General features: G+C 40.7%; 1 protein-coding gene across 4 annotated transcripts; it reads left to right on the forward strand.

Annotated features, from left to right (window-relative positions):
• The first annotated feature begins 7,111 nt into the window (after positions 1 to 7,111).
• CDKN3 (cyclin dependent kinase inhibitor 3) lies at positions 7,112 to 21,712 on the forward strand. 4 transcript variants are annotated; one of them, XM_024734745.1, is made up of 8 exons: positions 7,112 to 7,191; positions 9,558 to 9,640; positions 10,937 to 10,992; positions 11,488 to 11,532; positions 13,917 to 14,139; positions 18,110 to 18,141; positions 19,894 to 19,997; positions 21,482 to 21,712. In XM_024734745.1, the coding sequence occupies exons 1-8, from the start codon at positions 7,183 to 7,185 to the stop codon at positions 21,566 to 21,568; spliced, it is 639 nt and encodes a 212-aa protein (XP_024590513.1). In that variant the 5' UTR covers positions 7,112 to 7,182; the 3' UTR covers positions 21,569 to 21,712. The 4 variants fall into 4 exon arrangements, with proteins under 4 accessions (XP_024590513.1, XP_024590515.1, XP_024590512.1 ...); XM_024734747.1 differs by having other exon boundaries at positions 14,052 to 14,139; XM_024734744.1 differs by lacking the exon at positions 21,482 to 21,712 and having other exon boundaries at positions 19,894 to 20,686.
• The last annotated feature ends 693 nt before the right edge of the window (positions 21,713 to 22,405 follow it).

The raw sequence follows: 22,405 nt of genomic DNA on the forward strand, positions 1-22,405 counted from the left end.
CACTTCTGAATGCTGAAAAATGTTTGTAATATACCGTAATGAATGTAAGCCTGACTCATTTAATCAGATCTGAGTCCCACACTGAGGATTTCTGCATGGGAGGAAGATGTTTTCTGAAATCCTACTTTTCTCGCCTGCTATCTCCTATTCCAGGAAGAACAGAACTATAACGAGGTTGGCCTTGCCAATTTCTGTTTTATATTTTAGATCATTAATATGGATGCTTATAACATACCTGTTTCCAACTCATTTTGAATTCACTTCGATGTGATGAAAATAAGGCTATTTCTCCTTATTTTAGATTCTATTTTATTTTTGGACCCTTTTTCTTTTTCTTTTTAAATTTATTTATTTTTGGCTGTGTTGGATCTTTGTTGCTGCACGTGGGCTTTCTCTGGTTGAGGCAAGCAGCGGTGTGTGGGCTTCTCATTGCAGTGGCTTCTCTTGTTGCACAGCACGGGCTCTAGGTGTGCAGGCTTCAGTAGTTGCAGCGCACGGGCTCAGTAGTTGTGGCTCGCGGGCTCTAGAGCGCAGGCTCAGTAGTTGTGGCACACGGACTTAGTAGCTCCGTGGCATGTGGGACCTTCCCAGACCAGGGATCGAACCCGTGTCCCCTGCATTGGCAGGCGGATTCCTAACCGCTGGGCCACCAGGGAGGTCCCTATTTTAGATTCTATTGAAAATGAACTAAGTATAACTGAAAGACAGAAATTTAAGACTCTCTTCCATTCCTGGCAAATTTCTCAAACTGGTTTCCAAAAACCAATGAGAGAAGATGGGGGAAAGGTGTTAGTGACACTCCCATGTGAGAAGCTGTCTGATTCAAGCCCTCTCTGGGCTGAAAGCAATTGGGACAGGTGAATAGCCCAGCTTCAGGAGCTGGCCAAACTTTCCCCTAAGACGACAATGGAAAATCCAGCCAACTGTTCCAGGCTCTCTTCCCCAGCTTCTTTTTTGCAGAGGCTTGATTCCTCAAGTTCAGAAATCTGACTTCCCAAGGATTATTCCAGCCCCAGATAACTGATTCATAACCAAACAAACTCACTAGGAAACTCTCTGAGCTCAGAAGTCAATTCATTCATTTTCAAGCATCGATTCCATTCCACATGCTACAGATGAGGTGATTGCAATTCAGGTCAGCTGATTAGGTGATTAGTCCAAGGTCACACAGCTCATTGCAGAACTAGGACTTGAAGCCAGGTCTTTTGACTTCAAGGCCCTCTCCCTTCCTGCTAGAGCACCCTGCCTTCCTGGTGGGAACCCAGCATGCAAGGGCAACCAGAGGTTACAAAACGGCTTCCAAAGAGCAGAGGACACAGATGGGGTGCAAGCAGGCAACAGGGTAGGACAGGCCGTGTTGAGAAAGCTGGCCGTGGACAGCAGAATCCATGTGACTGAGGGTCAGGAGCCAGAATTCAGGTCCAGGGCAGGCCAGGGACAGGGGAAATGGCAAGAGATCATCAGGGCTCCATTCAGAACTAAGATATGATTGAAAATAGAAACTGTCCCAGGAAGACAGCAAAAGCCAGATTAGCAAAATTGGGCCCAGGCCACGCCAGGTAGGCCCCCCCACCGCAAGTATTAACCTCCAGCTGAGTTTCAGAGCATTTTACTCCTTCTCCTTCTATCTCCCTGTATAAAACCAGAGCAGAAACCAGGCTGTAGGTGGAGCCAAGTGGCTGCCAGCCCTGGGGCTGGGAGGAAAAGCAGGGGCAGCAAACGAGGCCGTAGCTGCAATGCCACACCCAGCCTTCGGGGTTCAAAACCCTTTCCTATATATTCTATTTCTTGACTGTTCTGAAATGTGCTGTTGATTCTGTTTTACCTCTGGAAAACTTTCCTAAAGATGGCTGAAGAGGGCTTCCCGGGTGGCGCAGTGGTTGAGAGTCTGCCTGCTGATTCAGGGGACACAGGTTCGTGCCCTGGTCCGGGAAGATCCCACATACCGTGGAGCGGCTGGGCTCGTGAGCCATGGCCAGAGAATGTCCATATAATTTACTACCCCACCCTGGACACTTTGGAAAGTAAAAGAGAGAGCTGTTAATAATTACGCTAGGGCAACCAACAGTCATAAACCAGGACTAAGGTTTAAACCGGACATGAGGTCACCCCAGCTTGAGACTAAGCACTCGGGACTCAGACATACTTGAGCACAGCTAGCAGAGGGTGAGATAATCTTGTCAGGATTGTTTCCCAGAAGAGGCCAGAGTTCTCCTGGGAAGAAACTCACCCTAAAGGAAGAGAAAGTCAAAGTACACAAATTGGGTTCCATGACATCAAGACAGAGCCAGAGGGGAGGAAGAATTCTCAGTACTGCCCAGTGTTGGCCACCCTCAACATCCTGCGACCCAAGTTCCATGGCTGTAAACAGCCAGTGAAACTAAAAAGAGCTATTTCATTAAAATCTCCAGGGGACATCGAAGATGCAAGTGTTAGCAAAATCCTGTGCCAGCAATTTCAGCAGCGACAGAGAAGGTACAGTTGGCACCGCAGATGGGGGGACATCAGTGGTCAGCGGTGGTCCCAGCACCTTCGGTGGGTGTCAGCATGGTTGCTGCTCCAGGTTTGGGCAGTGACCCGACAAGCAAGGGAGAGCAGGAGAGCCAAAGACAGCGGGTGCCTTGCTCTTGCCTTTCTGAGCATATGGGATGTCATCCATGAGTATGCACTGAACTAGCATGAGGAATAAACAGGGGCTGCAATTTCATAGAGTAGACAGACTAGGAACCAAAGAAATATTATTTCATAAAGGATGGTTATTGTGACTTTAATTTTAGCCCCAAGCTGGGGATGCCTGGGAAACTTAAATAATATTTCTCCCATCACAGTGCGAGGTGCTCACTGATGAGGCCTAAATTTGGGACGCTTCCTAAATTGAGGGCCACTCCGTTCATATCAGTAGTTTTACGGTCTAAAGTAGGCATGTACCCTCAAAATATAGACACTGCAATGACACGGACATTTATAAAATAATGCATAAAATATTTACACATGATAACATAGTACAAAAACGTTTTCCAAAAATTCCTAAAAGTTATGGAACTTTTGCTCCCTCTTAAAGAATGGCATCTACGGATTCTCTCTGATATCCAACTGATTAGCGTTAGTCTCTTGACAATTTGAAATTAGCACCCACTGAATGGCTAAAATGAAAAAGACAGGCAATACTACATGTTAGCCAAAATGTTGACCTAGAATTCTAACACAGCCCGTGGGAGTGTGAATTGGTACCACCTCTCTGGAAAACTGGCCATACTGATGAAGGATGAACATATGCACTTCCACTCTTAGTATATACTCAACAGCATTATGTACATATGTTTACCAAAAGACGTGGACAAGGATATTTTTAGCAGCACTATTCATAATAGCCCAGCCCTGGAAACTAACCCAGTGCCTATCAACAGTAGATGAGATGAATAAATTATAGCACATTCATACAACAGAAGACTGCCATGAGAATGAACAAGTACAACCCCACACAACAGCATGAATGAATCTCACGAAGTGGGCAACAGAAGCCAGACACCAAAGATACCATTTATATACAACTTATAAGCAAGCAAAATTAAGCAATGGTTTCAGAAATCAAACCAGAGCTAACCTCTGGGGTGGCTAGTGGACGAAGGAGACTTCTGGGGGCTGGTAATGTTCCGTTACTTCATCTGGGTGCTGGATACATGAGGATGCAATTTTATCAAGCTTATCATTGATCGCTTTGGTATATTCTCAAACTAGTCACCAAGGCCAGCGCATATTTAAGAAGAATATTATACTCCACCTCGTGACAGAGCGTGACGAAGTCACAGAACAGAAGAGTCTGTGGAATGAGCAAAGTTGTTACATCCATTCCCACTATAAAATACAATAGCATTTTAAAATTTAAATAATATTTTAAATATATTTTACAATCTACTTCAGTTATCCAGTGCAAATTAGAACTCCTCATCATTCTGGGGTAAAACAGAGACCTTAGGAAGGTAAAGAAGAAAATAAGGGTACCAGCAACCAAAGCACACAAGACAAGGAAGGATGCTCCAGCTGGGGTCACATGCATTCCCTGGACCATTAACTGTGACCAGAGGAATAGGGTACATTTATGGATCAGTCCCAGTCACATGCCCAACAAGACTGCATGAAATGAGACAGGAGCAACTCAACAAAGGAAGAAGCAATTGGAAAACAACATATGCCTACTGCAGATGTTATATACTGTAACCGATGGTCAGCACAAGAGAAATTTTTAAACTTGGCATGTCACGAATGGGGAGGTATGATCTCTCCAAGTTGCAGTCAACTCTAAGATTCCAGTGTTCTCTCCCTAACACACATGTCAAATCCATTAGCATTCATATTAAAATATTTTTTAAATATGGATCTATTTGTAAAACATACATCCAAGTACAACCTCTGATGGCAATCATGTTTCATTTCTCTTTGAGCATCTCTAAAGATACTCATCTGTCTGTGAACATATGTTAACACTTTTCCCTCTGATGGTTTGGATAAATCCTCCACATTGTTTTGACCACACACATTTCTGTTAACAGCCGTGAGTCACACACCAAAAAATTAACTGAAGACTACAGGTGTGGCAGGCTGAACTTCAGCCCCCACTCCTCCTCTCCAGGGAGAATCTTGGGGATTAGAGAGAAACTAGGTTACTATGATGCCATTTAACCAGATAGTTCAGCCATAGCCCTTGTCAGTTTATGTGGGACCCCCATAATGAAGGGACCAAGCCAAGCAGAGGAGAATGTTTTAGCATAATAAGGCCAGGATTCTTCCTCTGCAAGAAACAGTTAAAATCATGTTACTAGAAGAAATATACATTTCTCTCACAGACTATATCACAGGGGTGGGCAAACTTTTTCTGTAAAGGACCAGAGAGTAAATATTTTAGGTTTTGCAGTCCATACAGTCCCTGCTGCAACTACTCAACTCTACCACTGTAACGCAAAAGTAGCCACAGATAATACTTAAACAATCAGGGGACTTCCCTGGTGGCACAGTGGTTAAGAATCCTCCTGCCAATGCAGGGGACACGGGTTCAAGCCCTGGTCCGGAAGATCCCACATGCCGCGGAGCAACTAAACCCCTGCACCCCAACCTACTGAGCCTGCACTCTAGGGCCCACGAGCCACAAGTACTGAGCCCTCCTGCCACAACTACTGAAGCCTGCGTGCCTAGAGCCCGTGCTTCGCAACAAGAGAAGCCACCGCAATGAGAAGCCCGTGCACAGCAACGAAGACCAAACGCAGCCAAAAATTAATTAATTAATTTTCCAGTCTTTCCTTGGACCCTCTCTCAATGCTTCAGAAAAGAGGCTCTTAAGCCTCCCACAAGGCCCTGCTTCATTGCCTACCTCTCTCAGCCTCACTCAATCAGCTTCTCCCATACTGGCCTCTCTGCTGTTCCTTGAACACACCTAGCACATTCCCACCCCAGGGGCTTTGCACCTCCTTACTCTTCAGGCAGACTGAAAACTCTTCCTCTAACTATTCAAATGGTTCACTCTCTCTCTTCATTTGGGTGTTTCTCAAGTGACAGCTCAAAGATGCCTTCCCTGACTTTTCTATCTAGAATAGCATCCTCATCAGACTCCACTTATTTTAATTTTTCTTCACAGCACATATCACTACCTGACAGTCTCCCCCAGCAGCATGTGAGCCCCATAAAGGCAGGGACTTTGTTTAGTTCACTCAGATATTCCTTGTACCTTGAATAGTACCTAGGACACAGATGATGCTCATAAATATTTTCTGAATAAATTAATGAATCAAGTTCAACGATAATTGGACCTGTCTGATGGCTAATTTTATGTGCAAACTTAGCTGGGCTATGGTGCCCAGATATTTGCTCAAAATGTACTCTAGATGTTTCTGTGAGGGTGTTTTTGGATGAGATTAACATTTCAGTTGGTGGACTTTGAGGAAAGCAGACTCCCCTCTATAATGTGGGTGGTCCTGATTGAATCAATTGAAGGCCTGAACAAAAAGGCAAGCGGACATTTTGGAGCAGATGGCCTTTGGACTTCACCTGCAATATCAGGTATTCCTGGTTCTAGAGCAGATTGCCTTTGAACTCCAACTACAACTTTTTCCTGAGTCTCCAGCCCCCCCAGTCTCCCCTATCAGCTTTTGACTTGCCAAGCTTAAAATAAATCTCTTCGTGTACATATCCTATTGGTTCTTTTCTCTGGAGAACCCTGACTAATACAGTCTCTAAGTCAAACTGTGCTATCTTCTTTGCTAAAGAATTCTTCCCATTAGCTCTCTACCCACTGGTTTCCACAACATGAGTCAGGGAGCTGAAAGCTCTGCATATTTTTGTCAGATCAGCAGGTAATATTGCTCCAGGTGACCTTCTTCCCCATGGCCAACTAAATGGGGACTGGAGAATGGGGGAGAGAATAATCAAACATATTTTTTTAAGATAATAGCCAATTACTTAGAAACTGGCACTTAAAACCATCTGGAGACTTTATCTCCTCTTCATAACATACTATTTCATTGATATTTTGTTAACAGGAAGGTTGATCTACATCCTAACCTGTATATATCCTGAAATGGTAAGGAATATAAGATATCAAACATACTAGGTATGCTTATATTCTGGATTTTTGGCGGTTCCCATAGTATCTATATGACTAGATATGACCACAATTATAAAGTCTACAGGATGTGGTGTGTTTTCACAAGATGCTCCAGGTCAATACTTCCCATCATGCCCTTAAAAAATAATTTAAAAGAACAAACAAAATTCCCTACCCTGGTACCACTTCGGATCCTGCCTCGAGAAAGTACCGCTTTCCAACATCCCCACAGCGTTGTGGCGGCCTTTAGAAGATATCGCTCCGCCCCTCTCCCCGCCCCACCCCGCTCCCAACCGGGGGGAGGAGGGCGCCCTCCCAGCCAATCAACACTCAGCAGGGTCCTCCTCCGGCGCGTGTTTCAAAGGCCCCGTAGGAACCAATGAGCGGTTAGAGGTCGAGCCTGGGCACCGGGGGCGGAGTAAGAAACAGGGGGAGTGTCCGATTGGTTCCAAGAAGAAGCCTCGCCCCACCTCACAGAAGGATGAACCAATGAGCTGAGCTGAAGGGCAGAGGGCGCGGGGCGGAGGTTGAGACGCTGGTGCTGCCGGAGGTAGCAGGAGGCCGGTCTGGTTGTCTGGCGGCCAGCTATGAAGCCGGTGAGTGGGGACGGGGATTGGAGGAACCGAGCCGCAGGGATGGGAGCGGCCCCGATGCGATTTATTGAGCCCGGGGACAGCCCCAGCCTGGTCGCGACACGACTCGCGCAGTAACCGTCCAGGGAATGGGAGGTGGCGCTTCCCGGAACCTGCAAGAAGGATGGCAGCGAAGGAATAGGGTCAGAGGCGGGCGAGGGGAAGACAGACATTCGCTGTGCGCCTGTTATGGGCTGTGAGCTGTCGCATGCAAGGTCTCCTAAGCCTCACGACAGCCCTGCCAGAGAGGGCTGAGCCCCGTTTTACGAAGGAACTGAGGCATAGAGAGCTTAAGTGTCTCCGTGCATCATTCAGCCTGATACCCCAGCCCCAAAGCATATCCTGGGATGCCCTGGGCCCCCTGGGGAGCATTCCTCTCCGCGGACGGGGAAAACTTCCTGGAAGATGATTAACACCCCCCGCCCCAGCTTGTGGGCGTGTCACCACGGCCACCCTTCCACGGGGCCACCTGGCACTGCGTCCTTTTCCCTGGAGTTAAGAATCTCTGAGCTTGGGGAAGCGGAAACATCCAACTCTGTTAGGATTTGTAAAGCTGGCTGGGAGAGCCTGAGTGAATGGGCCACGCAAACTGAAACTCTTGAATCATCAAAACTGCCTTAAAGAAAGAAAAAACAGGCTTAAGGATCTGAAGCCCCACCTGACTCACATCACCTACCAACAGAGCTGACAACCTGTTGAAGGGGCTCCATTTGAGTTGAGTTGATAATAATAATACGGATAGATCCAAAGCAACTCAAATCCATGGCCTAAATTGGCTCTGTAAAGTGATCTGGTAGTTACAAATAAGACCATTATAGAATAGAATATAGCTTCAGAGCTAGAAAAGACATTAGGCAGTTACACTTGCTAATCCCCATGTTTCCATGTGGAGGGACATCAGCTGTCCTTCACTCCTGGCCTCTTTCTACACTTGTCCCCAGAAGGGGAAGAGTGAGTGATCTGATCCCTGAGTTTGGGAGGAACTGAACACAAGTAGCTGTGTTCCTTCCCTTCTCTTTGCAGAGAGTACTATCTGGGGTGCTCTCTGCCACAGGGGAGCCATGGGTTGTCCATCACTGCCTGTGCCTGGGTGGATAAGTCCAATTCTGTAGTGAAGAATTGACAAGCCCACTTGACCTCAGCTTTAAAGCCACATCCTCCATCCTCCACCTGACAGTCAGTAATAAAACTGATATATTGATCTCCATTTTTCTCTCCAGTGTCTCATCCCTCAGTTGGTTCCAACTAGGAAGTAGAAAAAAGGTGTGTTTTTTATTGGCCCTATAACACATCTTCCATGTAGAAATGCTTCCCACGTGATTTTCAACTCCTTAGATCAGCACACAAAGTTCATCTCAGTCTCTCTAGTCCAGTGATTCACAAAGTTAGGGACATGTTATTCCACCTGTACTCCCACCCACCCACCAACCAAATTGCTAGGCTGTTATTTATTGAGAAATGGGGTAGAGAAAACTACTTCTTTAGCTTCTTCTTCTCTGCTCTGATGTCACAGTTCCTGGATACAGTCAGCTCTCGGTGTCCGTGGATGCAGAGGACCAACTGTCCCATGTTGGTCCGTTTTATGTAAGGGAGTTGAGCATCTGGGAATTTTGGAACCCGCGGTCGGGGGAGAGGTCCTGGAACCAACCAATCCCCTCCACCCCTCGCGGACACCAAGGGACTATACTGTACAAAGCCCTTTCTCTTTTTGCCTTAATTGCCTTAACTTCTCTATCTGCTTAAAACCCTCCTGCTCATCCATCAAAACCCAACTAATGGATCTCTCCTCTGTGAAGCTTTCTCCAGCTCCCTAAGCAGTCAGTCACTCCCTTGTCTGCTCTGAAGGGCATAGTGCCATTTTAGCACTTCTAACTTTTTTGAATCTATTTACACATTGTCTCTCCAATTATACTGAAGGCAGGCTGTTTATTTTATGGATCTTTGCATCTCCAGAGCTTGGCAAATGAAGGTGTCCAAGAAATGTTTGTGAATGAATGAATGAATAAATCTCACTTTATAGTTTTGGAAAACTGAGATCCAGTAGAAACTGACATCGCTTGTCCAAGTTTATACAGTAAGTGGCAGAGCCAGGACCAGAAGACAGGTTTCTTGGTTCCCAATCCAACACTCTTTCCACTACATGGGGCTGTAATTATTAATAGGACAGTAAACAGCAATAGCTTATTATCGATATCGCTGATCTCTCTGATATTCCAGGTTTGAGTAAATTGCAAATATGCATCAGTTTGTCTTTAAGCAAGGATCAGCTATACTAAAACTATATGTAAATATTCTTTAAAGTTATTTAACATAACTGATTTCTTTTGAAGCCTAGTTCAGTGCAAACAAGTGAGTTTGACTCATCAGACGAAGAGCCTATTGAAGACGAACAGACTCCAATTCAGATATCATGGTACGTTAACCTTTCTGATCAATGATGAGCTAAAATATTTGATGTGTACATAATAATCTTTGTAGAATTTAGTCTGCATATTGAAAATGATTCTCTTCTGCTGATTATAGAATTCTTATCTTTCTTATCTATGGTAGAATAAAGCTTTTTTGGGGGGGTAAGGGGAGTGGTGAGAGTTCCTTCCTTATACATTGAGTAAAACCATAGTAGAAACAAGGAGCTAAGATTTGAATGAGCTCCCATTTAGTACCAAAACCTTCTTATTCTTTTACGACAAAAGAATAGTGTACCAAACATAGGATGAGATATCCTATGTTATCATTTATTCCAGTCCTAGAACTACTTGCCACAATAATGCATCTATCAGCAGACCCTGTTTAAGATAAAAGCCACATCACCATAGATACAATAACAAAAACAAATGTTTTTATATAAAATCAACTTCTGAATTTTGGCAGTGACTTACGGTTACAGCAGCTTCTCTACAGTCCCTGTAAGTGTAATAATCTTTCTCTTTAAGCACTGACCCTGCTGTAGGGAGAGAAAAAAAGTGTTGTCCCTGTAGTTCTTTTGTTCTGCCATCAAATAGCAATTAACTTTCATTTCCCCTTCTAAGCCACCTTCAAACTCAAAACCTCATCTAATTTTCAAAGTCAGGTGGTATTTATACAATGCCCCATATTTTCCTCTAAATTCATCTTCTGTTTTGCAGACAAGGTGAGCCTCTGCCCGCTTTGTTCCCAGGCACTGCAAACTGGGAATAGGATTTCTTGAAATTATTTCATTTTAACCAAAATCCATTACAACAAAGAATAGGTAGCCTGTGGTTTTTATTCTATGAAATTGTATCTGTTTAAGGAAGTCCTATAAAGAAATCTTAAAATAGTAATTTTGAATGAATGCTGGAGATGAAATCGTCAGATGGTCATTTTCCAGCTTATTTCCTAAGGTTACTAACACAAAATATCTCAGGTAACAAACCACAGGATAACTTAAGTACACTTTATACTAGCTGTAAGCAACCTAGGCATTACTATCTTTAAGTTAGTTTAAATTAGCTTGCCACTTTTAAGACTTAAATTGCAACAAAGCAAATGGTAAGTTCCTATTTTAAAACTCCTAGTCTTTCTAAGCCTTTTTGTGACCAATACATTGATATTTAACTATGAATTTTTGTTTTGTGACTGCTGTAAAACTTTAAAACACCTTCATTTAGTGGCAGGCACACACGTTTGTGTAAATGTCCATCTATAACTTTAAATTGAACTAAACTTGATAAAGTTTTATTCCTTTCAGGCTACCCCTGTCACGAGTGAACTGTTCTCAGTTTCTTGGTTTATGTGCTCTTCCAGGTAGGTGACACTACTGATGTATTAGAAATTATTTTTTATATAATTCTCTGTACTGAGCAGTAAGAGAATTTCACAGACTATCAGCATAGGAACTCAGTTCTGGAAACCCTCTTGGTGGGCTACAGATAAAGGAACATAGACCCACTCTTCAACCCTTCCACATCCACATTCACAGTTCTACATTTCTGATTTACCTATCTTATAAAATGTAACACAGGGGTACAATGTGAGGCTAAGGACTACAGCCAGGTACTTGTTACAGAAAGGACACAGAATAAAGAACCCTTGGATCAAGAGTTTCTTCAGCTGGGATCTATGAATCCCTGGAACTATATTCCTAAGAATACAAGAAATTTAAATTCCCATTCAAAATGGAATTGAAGCATATAAATGATCATGTGTAATGACTTTCTACAGTAGCTATATATGTGTGTAATATACTTGTTATTTATGACCAGAAACTGACTCTTGCACTTGCCTTGTTACTACTTACAGGTTGTAAATTTAAAGGTGTTAGAAGAAATATCCAAAAAGATACAGGTAGGTGTAATATGACAGAACCATCTTAATAGGTTCTTAAAAAATAATACTAAAAATCTTTGTCATAAAGAACAAACTGTAGTCTCTTCTGAATTTTCCAAAAAAAATTTTTGGTATTTCATAAAGTTTCAAGCTATAGACTTATTCTAATATGTGAAGAGGTATTTGTGAAGGGCAAAAAAGACTCATCATTTACTAAACATAGTGTTGCTTTTCACTGGTTTTTGTAGTTCTATACATAAAAACTGCATTTGAGTTATAATGTATAAGTTGGAGGGGGAAACGTATGTAAATAGAAAGCTGACATTGCACTGCCCAGATCTTTGAACATACTGTTCTTTGAAGACTTGACTGTGATACTGGAAATTAAGCCTGAGCTGGGAACCCAGAGGTAGTATTGAAATTGTCCATCCCACATAGAAAATTTACAGAACCAGTGTCTAGGTGGAAAAGATGGAATAGGGTCTGATCTCTACATGCCCAAGGATGCTTTTAGCCTCAAGTCTAATAATCCTACAAATATCCCGATAATCTGTCCCAATTTGGAATTTATAAATTGTACGATACTAACAAATTTAGACTTCCAAAATATTTTATTCTGGTTGGCCTGGAATATCTCAAGCCTGATAGTCCTACCAATGTCCTTATAATAAACCAATACAAAAATGTATATATTGTTTGATTCTGACCACTATAGATTTTATAAACCTAAAATTCTGTCCTAGTTATCCTAGAATATCAATTTGCTAATATACTTTCTTTAATTTACCTACTAGAAAAGACTTAATAGATTAGTTGACCCTTGCAGTATTTGTAAAGATTTTCTGCTCTAGAGATACCCACCATGGTAGGAAATTTCCATTTGGAGAACATTCAGTTATAAGCAAAATATCATTTAAATCATTGGTTCAAGAACCAATCTTGCACATTTTGGAAAGCCCTATTCATTTAGTCTCTTCTGTAAAAGGAGTTTCCAATTTTTTACCAAACTTTTTTTTCTTCCAATGAAATCTTAAATGGAATCCAATATACAAAACAGATGACAGGGTCTGAAGGGGGAGACCTAGACTCTCCTGGCAGCACTTCCCGTGTCCGTCCTCAGAGTCCTTTCTGGGAAAGTTGAAATCTACTGTATAATAGAAATTATTCAATGCATGCAAGAGGCAAATAGGAAATTTACCTACTCTCTTAAAAATGGTTACGGATGTCAACTACAAGTTAAACCCTTTTACAAGTACAAAAGCTTAATAGTATTATCTAGAGGAGCACTGTCCAACAGAAACATATTGGGAGCCACAAATAGAGGCCATATATGTACTTTTGACGTTTTCTAGGGGCCACATTAAAAAAGTAAAAATGGGTAAAATTAATTTTAGTAATATACTTGATTTAACCTCATATAGGCTAAATAGTATCGTTTCAATGGGTTTTAAGTATAAAACAAATTATTGAGATAGGAGTTTTTTGGTACTTGGTCTTTGAAATCAGATACGTATTTTACATTTACAATACATCTCAATTTGGAGTAGCCATATTTCAAGTACAGGTTTAGAGTTTCATGATAAAAAGTACTTTGTACTTAAATAGCTAAATGTCCTAGGATTTCGTGGGTGGGGAGAGAAAAAGGGGAACCAGATGAGTCAGAATTATTCATTATGAACCAAATGCTCTGTAGTGAATATTGCCCTAAGGAAGCTCCAGTGAACAGAATGGCCTGCAGTACTCTCGCTTGGTTCATATCATTATACTGAAATTCGCTAAGTCACATAATTTTCATACAGCTAATGCTTTATTTCCTAGAAACCTAGTCCCTAAAAGTAAATACATGATGGTGTGGTACACTGCAAATACAGGTGAGAATACAAGCGCTCTGGCACCGTGGCTATGCTGGGGATTTTATACTGTGCTTAGGGTAAAACAAAATAACCGAGACTTGTACACAGCAAACACCATTGATTTGGTGAGAAGAAAATGGGAAAAAATGTGCTATCATTCCTTCTTGTTTTGAAATATTAGGTGTTTTACAATTTATTTTAAAGCAGTATTTATTGTAAAAAATTTTTTTTTCAAAACAGCAATATAATGGATGTCTTACAATCCAGTAAAAAAACATTTTGACTTATAAAGTCAGGTTTCATTTTAATAACCTTTTGGTTCAGATGTTTCTAATTACTATTTTGTGCTTAGTGACTTCGTTTTTACCCTAGTTTGAAGACAGATCAGTATTGTTTTAGATTATCAATGAGCACTTCAAAGGTTATCATTTGTTATTTACTTAGTTTGTTTGGCTTAAGGAACTTAACTCCATATTTTCCCTCCCGACTGTATTTAAATTTGTAATGTTTTGTCCATGTGTGTCCTTGTGTATCTTGGTCTATTGGCAGAAGAACTAAAGAGCTATGGTATACAAGACATATTTGTTTTCTGCACCAGAGGGGAACTGTCAAAATATAGAGTTCCAAACCTTGTGGGCCTCTACCATCAGTATGGAATTATCACTCATCATCATCCGATTCCAGATGGAGGGACTCCTGACATAGCCAGCTGCTGTGACATAATGGAGGAGCTTGAAATCTGCCTTAAAAATAACCGAAAAACCTTAATACAGTATGTTTTCCTTTTCTCCATATATTATGTGAAAAATGTCCCAGTCAAAATGATTTCTCAAATTATTGCATCCTTATGCAGTTATTACCTACCTTATAGTTTGTTGCAAGGATCAAAAGGAGATAATACATGAAAAGTACTAGCACCATGCCTGGCACAGAGCAAGCACTCAGATATTTGCCATTATTACTTTTGAAGAGTAAGGACAATAAATGAGTAGATTAGGAAATTTTTAGGATAGGGTAACAGGCTTTTTTTTTTTTTTGCTTTCTTTCCTTTTGTCTTAGACCTTTACTCTTGATTTTGGGACCCTCTCCTTCCCAAAAAGGTGAGGGCATCATTCCTGTTATGTAACACCATACCTACTGGTCGGCCTTTCAGTTGTTTAGTTTCTTCCAACAGCAAGAAAGTCCATTTTTAAAAAATTAGCAAAGGAATTATCCCTAAACAATGAGCAATCCTAAAAACAGGACTTGAAAATTGTATTTGATGATATGAATTTGCTACCTGAATGAAAGAGGGACTCTCATTGTTTGTCAGTGGCTGTAAATAAGCTGCTGGTATGAAAGTTTAAAACAAAAGAAAATGGATTAAGGGGAAAAAATGAGAAGAAAAGAAAAAAGTAGCTTGGAGAAAGGAAGAAGAAAGTGACAATCAGCAGTAGACAGTAGCATTGGAAAGACTCTAAGTGGTGCCATGGAAAGGAACATTAGTTATACCAGAAGTGAGACCCACAGAGCAGAGGGGAGCCAGCCACAAGGAGAACACTATAGATTTATTCTAATATGTGAGGAGGTATTTGTGAAGAGCAAAGAGAACTCATCATTTACTAAACATAGGTCTTTGTGCTTATTGGGTTTTTTTGTTTTTTCAGTTTTGGGGATGTTTCTTTGTTTTTTTGCATCCTTATCTTCTTAATCCTTTCTGGAGCAAGATAGAGCATTAAGTAGTGTAATACCTCAAAAGCTCTAAGGTCATTGCTTTGAGCTAGAAAGTATACAGACTATACCAAATAACTCAGTAGTCTCAGGCACCTAGGAGAAGGGCAAGCCCAGCCAGCTTCTCTCTCCTTAGACAAAGAGCCCCAGGGCTTCATGCCAGTAGCTCATGTTCTGAAAGCAAACCAACCAGTACAAGGGGACACATATCTGTTTGTGACCAAACTAAACTCTGATATAGAGAACTATCACCTGCAAAGTAGGGGAAAAAGAACTAGAAGCCATCCTACATCCTACGGTTTCCAAACTTTACAGAAACACATCATCTCTCATCTAGTACTAATTGGAGAAGCAAAATTTTAGAATAAATAGTTGCCTGTGCTACATTTTCTGATAACTCTAAGTAAAACAGCATTAGGTGGTTAGATGAAGCCAGTGAAAAATACTTTACAGGTTTTGAACCCATTTTCAAACCAATTCTGAGATTTTTTTTTTCAAACAAGTCTTTGAAAGCAGCCTCTACTGAAAGATTACCAGAGATCAAACTAGCTCAGTTTAGAAAAGCTTAACAAAATCTACTCTAGCAAGTTCTAGCAAACCAAATGCTCTGGTCTTTGAATACAAACAGGATGGGCAATTAGTTGCTCCGCGCCATGTGGGAGGGTGGATGGGCAATCTTGCATATGTCAAATGCTTCAGGCTCCCATAAAATAAAGCATCTGATGACTGGAAATTTTCATTGTCCTAGAGCTTTCAAAGGTGTCCCTACAGTGACTAATGTTTGTTTGGACAAAGATGATTTTCTATCCTTTCTACTATCTTTGGGTGCCCACACTGCTAAACAGCTCTAGAGTTTATCCCTCTAGAAACAGGGTCTGGTACATTTTTTTCCCTGTTCTCTTGTCTGTCCTCCCTGGACATTTTTGTTCCTTTATAAAGTCAGTGAACACTGCTCGCCTATTTTGTTACATCATTTCCTGCGGCTGTTGTAACAAATGACCACAGACCGGGTCGCTTAAAACAGAAGTTTATTCCCACCGAATTCTAGTGGCTAGAAGTCCAAAATCAAGGTGTTAGCAGGGCTATCTTCAGTCAGAAACCGTGGATAGAGTCCTTCGTCACTTCTTCCTAGCTTCTGGTGGTGGCCGGCAATCCTTGGCATTCTTTGGCTCATGGCTGCATCACTCCCCTCTGCCTCTATCATCACATGATTCTCCCTGTGTGTCTGTGTTTTCATATGGTGTTTCCTATTATAAGGACACCAGTCGTATTGGATTAGGACCCACCCTAATGACCTCATCTTAACTTGATTATATCTGCAAAGACCCTATTTTCAAATAAGGTCCCATGCACAGTACCAGCGATTAGGCACAACATATCTTTTGCGGGGGACACAGTTCAACCCATAGCACCTACTGTGTATGAAACATTGTGAATATAAAACACACACTCTAGACACAGTCCCCACCCTCAAGGAACCCACAGCCAACGACACTCTCATGTAAGTATAATACTACAAACAGGTGTATATGAGGCAGTGCACAGAATGGCAGTGGTTTCTATGGGGGCACAGAGGCATTTCAGAAGTTGAAATTTGAGCTAGGTTTTGAAGGATGAGTAGGAATCAATCAAACGGGAGTAAAGATAAAGCTAGCAAGATATAAAGTAATTTTTTTTTTTTTTTTTTTTGCTGCGTTGGGTCTTCGTTGCTGCGCGTGGGCTTTCTCTAGTTTTGGTGAGCGGGGGCTACTCTTCGTTGTGGTGCGTGGCTTCTCATTGCAGTGGCTTCTCTTGTTGCGGAGCACGGGCTCCAAGCGCGCGGGCTTCAGTAGTTGTGGCCCGTGGGCTCTAGAGCGCAGGCTCAGTAGTTGTGCTGCACGGGCTTAGTCGCTCCGCGCCATGTGGGATCTTCCCGGGCCAGGGCTCAAACCTGTGTCCCCTGCATTGGCAGGCGGATTCTCAACCACTGCACCACCAGGGAGGTCCCAAAAGTGATACATCTTAATCTTGCAGAAAGCCACTAAAATGTTCTACCTTTATACAGTAGAGCCTTGTCTCTGAAACAGGCCTACAGCTGGGACACTTTGTAGAAAGCAAGTTCATCAGTTATACAGGGGTCAGTACCTGTTTGGTCCTCTGTTTCACATCCTATCACAAGACATGTTTCTACAGCTCCATCTACAAATACACCATAGTAACTGATGCTCATGATGGGTTGTCAGCACTGAATTAGGATCAGTACACCCTCTGAGAAAGTTAGGAAGTATGGAATGCACTTTTTAGGATCTTTGAAACTGATTAAAGTGAATGGTTTTATTGCTTAAGAATCAGTCCTTGTTTTTCTAGAAAATCCAGTTATACAGAACTGCTCATTTCTTCACAATGCTACGTAATAGCAGCTAACGTTCATTTACCTCTTACTCTGTGCCAGGCTCTGTTGTGAGCTTTACAAATGTTATCTCACTCAGTCCTCACTGTGACATAGGTACTGTTGCCGGCCCCATCTTATAGGTGAAAAGGCTGAGGCCCAGAGAGGTTAAATAACTTAGGTTCACACATCTAGTAAGTGACAGATTCAGGATTCAACCCCAGGCGGTGGGGCTCCAGAGCCCAGGCTTTAAACCTCTAGGATACACTGCCTCTTTACTCTTTCTAGATGAATGAAGAGTTACCATACGGACCTGTCCCATAACCACTAAGGTTTTGTTTAGAGAAAAATTAAGTGGCAGTTGGTAAAAGTAGTCTGATTTCTATCAGTTTAGTAACACCTTCCACTCCTCAGATGTTTAAAGAGGTCAATAAAAAGGCCCTGCCTTCTTTGTCCCTTATAGGTGTACGGAATACCTCCCAACAAACAAATAAGCACACTTTGCTCTTGATTGATTTATTCAAAAATATTTATTAATCTCTGGGTACAAGGCACTGTGCTAGGCATTAGAGTAGAAATAGAAGGCAGAAAGAGCAAGTCTCTGGTTGTAATTGTTGGGATGGAATGAAAATGTACCAACTTCAAAACTGTACTTCCCTTTCAGCTGTTATGGAGGACTTGGGAGATCCTGTCTTGGTAAGAAATATATTTCTATTATTCAGTTGTTGTTTTTTACCTCGAAGTACGAAAACTCGTGTTTCTGGGCCATATGCTCACTTTGTATGAAAATGAGACGAAACACAATATATATCTGCTAAGACCCAAAGGATTATTTAAGGCCCTAAATTTGGTGTTCCCTAGAAAGCCTGGGTGGGAGAGGTATTTTCAGCATTGTTTGGGAGGATTCTACAAAACATAATTTACAGGTCTTAGCACCTGCATTCTTGTGTTTTTTTTGTTTTCTAATGTTCTCCCTTTGCAGGTGTTAAGATATTGACAGTAACTTTTAAATAATATCCATGGGTAATATAAGCATAAAAAGTTATATATGTTAACTTTAAACTTTTAAAAAATGTATTGGGGGGGGAAACAGCTAATGAAATACCACAGTGGGAGTAACAGTTATTCCTTTTAGTGTTGGACAGTATCAAAATTACAAAGTTTTGTGTTTCAAAGACATTATCAAAATGAAAAGACAACCCACAGAATGGGAAAAAAATATTTGCAAAACCATGTATCTGATAAAGGACTTACCCAGACTATATAAAGAACTCTTACAACTCAATAGTAAAAAGACAATTAAAAAATTTAAAAATGGGCAAAGGATATGAATAGACATTTCTCCAAACAAAATATACAAATGACCAACAAGCGCATGGAAAAATGCTCAACATCTTAGTCCTCAGAGAAATGCAAATCAAAACCACAGTGAGATACCACCTAACACCCATTAGGATGGCTGTTATCCAAAAAATGGAGAACAAGCTTTGGAGAGGATGTAGAGAAACTGGAACCTAAATACACTGCTGGAGGGAATGAAAAAGGTGCAGCTGCTTTGGAAAACAGCCAGGCAGTACTTCCTCAAACAGTTACACACAGAGTGACCATACGACCCAGCAATTTCACTCCTAGGCATATACCCCAAAGAAATGAAAACAGGTCCAGACAAAACCTGTGCACTAACACTTATAGCCACATTATTCATAATAGCCAAAAAATGGAAACAACCTAAATGTCCATCAGCTGACAAATGGATAAACAAAATGTATAGCCATGCAATGGAATATTATTCACCCATAAAAAGGAATGAAGTACTGATATGTGCCACAATATGTACGAATCTTGAACACATCATGCTAAGTGAAAGAAGCTAGTCGCGACAGACCACGTATGATTCCATATATATGAAATGTCTAGAACAGGCAAATCCATAAAGACAAAGTAAATTAGTGGTTGCTTAGGGGAGGGGTGGTGGGTGATTGAGGGATGATAACAAAAGTATACAGGGTTTCTTTCTGAGGTGATGAAAATGTTCTAAAACTGACTGTGGTGGTGGCTGCATTTAACTGCGAATACACTAAAATCCACTAAATTGTGCACTTTGAATGAATTGTATGGGATGTGAATTATAATTATTATAATTATAATAACTCAATAAAGCTGTTTAAAAAAAGAATGAAGCCAGTGTTAAATTTAATTCAAGTGGGCCTGGCCAGAGAGGTGGGGCTTATTAAAGTGCGTGTCAGAGCCAAAAAAAAAATTTTTAATTCAACCACAGTCATTTAAAATCATAATTTGTCAAAAACAGTCTTCTGCACAAACAGAAGTCTGAATTAAGTATAAGCATATCATTAATTTATAATATAAGAATATATATTACATGTAGTATACAATTTTTTTTTTTTTTTTTACATGTAGTATACAATTTTTGTCTCGTGTTCTATTTAGTAGCCGCTTGTCTCCTCCTATACCTGTCTGACACAATATCACCGCAGCAAGCCATCGACAGCCTGAGGGACCTGAGAGGGTCTGGAGCAATACAGACCATAAAGGTAAGGAGGGTGACCGTTCTCGTGAGGCTGTGGTCAGGGGCAGACCGCCACAGTGTAACATCTCATCAAAAGGGTAATGAAGATCCAAAGCATTCTATTATTCATGTATCACCTGTTTATATTTTGACTTTTTAAAAATTTACATTTAAATATAACCTGGACGTCTGAAAAAGTTCAGTTTTTCAAACAAAATAATGACAAATTTGAACTTTCCAGTTTACTCTTTCAAGATCCACTACTGTTCCGTTTTTGCCCATTCTGTTCTGGGAATGGATCCTCTCACCTGGAAAAATGAGGCAGTTACCATAAACTTGGTAGTTTCCTGGGTATATTTTTGACCAAAAAGATCTCATGAAGATCCTATTACTGTATCACCAAAACATTTAACAAAGATAGACGAATGACTGTAATAGAAAAAAATGTAAAACCATGCTAATTACCCTTTGCTGTGGATAACCTAAGTGACATCTTTCACATTAACTTTCTGTTTAACACCACAACACTGCAGTGGCAAAGCCCCAAGGATATTATTGATTTGTAGATCTGTAAAGCTAACTTGTCTTCCTTTCCCAATTACCCAGTCTCAACTTTAGGATGAAGTCTGAGGAGCAGGTTCTGAAAACAGAGAAGCAGCTCCCTTTATTATCTGTTTTTAACAAATGATGCTTCATATTCAACATGTTCCCAAGTGTCTCTTTGACACAAAACAAAATACATGGTCAAACATGTATATGCATGTTTTACATCTTTAATCGTAAGAGAGAATTAAGCCCACATTAATAGGGGCTGTCAATTTATCACCTCAGCATTCTGGGGCAAACGTGCTTTTTCCATCTCTGTGCTGATGTAAGTTAGCAGTATGCAATTTCAATTTCTGAACGGTAATACAAAATGAGATTACTGGCAGAGTGAGAATATCCTCTGGGCAGCTATTAAAACTCCAAATGAATTATTTAAAGATTTTATTCTGCTTATCTGTTAAGATCAGTGATTTTATTTTAATATTATCTACTATGAAAATTGTTCCAAATGGATTTTATCATCACCAAAAGCAGAAAACTAAGGCTCTGTAAATTAAGAAATAGATTTTCTTGAATACGCTGCTGTTAACTGCTGCAGAAAGCACCCTCTCTCCCCTGTACTTACTCCCCAGGGGAAAATGCATTAGCAAAAAGAATATCTTCGTGTGTTTTTAATCTTACTTCCTCCTGCCAGTAAAGGGAGAAAGGATTTTAAAGATTTATAAAACACTGCCGTTATTTCATGCTACCTCCTAATTTATAGAGATTTTTAAAACAACTTTTTCACACTATATGTAGCTTTATTGAAAGATAAAACTTCCTCAAGATAGAAATACCTCCTTACACAAAAGGATGTAGAACTGTTTTTATCAAGTATTTTTTTGATTCCCGATTCTGACTAGTATTACTACTCTGGTAATCAGCTTTCTACAATGTATTTCAATATATCTTTACTTTTTTCAGCAATATAATTATCTTCATGAGTTCCGGGACAAACTAGCTGCGCACCTATCATCAAGAGATTCACTATCAAGATCTGTATCTAGATAAAAGAATTTCAAATAGCATATATATATGACCATGGCAGAGATCTGAGTTCTCTGGAACATTCGTATTGAATGAAACTACTGTTGTTATCAAACGGAATGTAATGAATGTAGATGTGCAGATATTCTTAAAGCTTTTATTGACAAATTTCATTGTGTCTCTTTCATCTCTTATAGGAGATAGAAAAACTGGTATACAATATTCCTTTTAAAAATGCACTAGCTGCTCTGATTTATTTTACCTGGAGGCAATGCTGAAAAAAGCATTTGGGAAAATATATTTTTTACCACACTCTTACCTCATATTATCGGTAACTACTGGGTAGCATGTGACATAGTAATACATATGAAAATTGGTATGAGTAGCCATGCTAAAATTATTTAAATAACTCTTACCCTCTATTCCTCTGAAAATTTCTCCCACTGTTTTCTTTACTTCATAGACATACAGAATTGTGAGGGATCCTATGAACCACCTCGTCACCTCCCTCCCAATACCAGATCATCCCAACAGGTGTTTATCCAGCATTTGCTGGAATCTTCCAATTGGTTCAGACAGCTGCTCTGTTTTTACAGCATTCATTTTTCCACCCTAGGAACTACACAGAATGAATTTAATCCCTCCTCCACATTTATTTTATAAAAGCACTTATCTACAGGTTAAGTCTCCAGTTCTCTCACTCCTTCACTTCACTCTATGCTACTGAACATGTCTTTTTGTCTTTAAATTCCATGTTGAGCTACCAAAAGTAGTCATTTGTAGACAAGGATCATACAGTGAGTCAAAGTTGAGAGACCTCAGTGGTTTCACTGCTGCGGAGTGCCATGGCTCTCGGCTACT

The sequence above is a fragment of the Neophocaena asiaeorientalis genome, unplaced genomic scaffold (genome assembly GCF_003031525.2).
Source record: "Neophocaena asiaeorientalis asiaeorientalis breed wild unplaced genomic scaffold, Neophocaena_asiaeorientalis_V1.1 scaffold547, whole genome shotgun sequence".
Classification (NCBI taxonomy): Eukaryota; Metazoa; Chordata; class Mammalia; order Artiodactyla; family Phocoenidae; genus Neophocaena; species Neophocaena asiaeorientalis.

Bases quoted from the DNA above. Each gene is read 5' to 3' on its own strand.
- CDKN3 (XM_024734744.1), top strand. The intron at 10,993-11,487 runs GTAGGTGACACT...TACTACTTACAG, and splicing joins TGGTTTATGTGCTCTTCCAG to GTTGTAAATTTAAAGGTGTT. The intron at 18,142-19,893 runs GTAAGAAATATA...TGTTCTATTTAG, and splicing joins ACTTGGGAGATCCTGTCTTG to TAGCCGCTTGTCTCCTCCTA.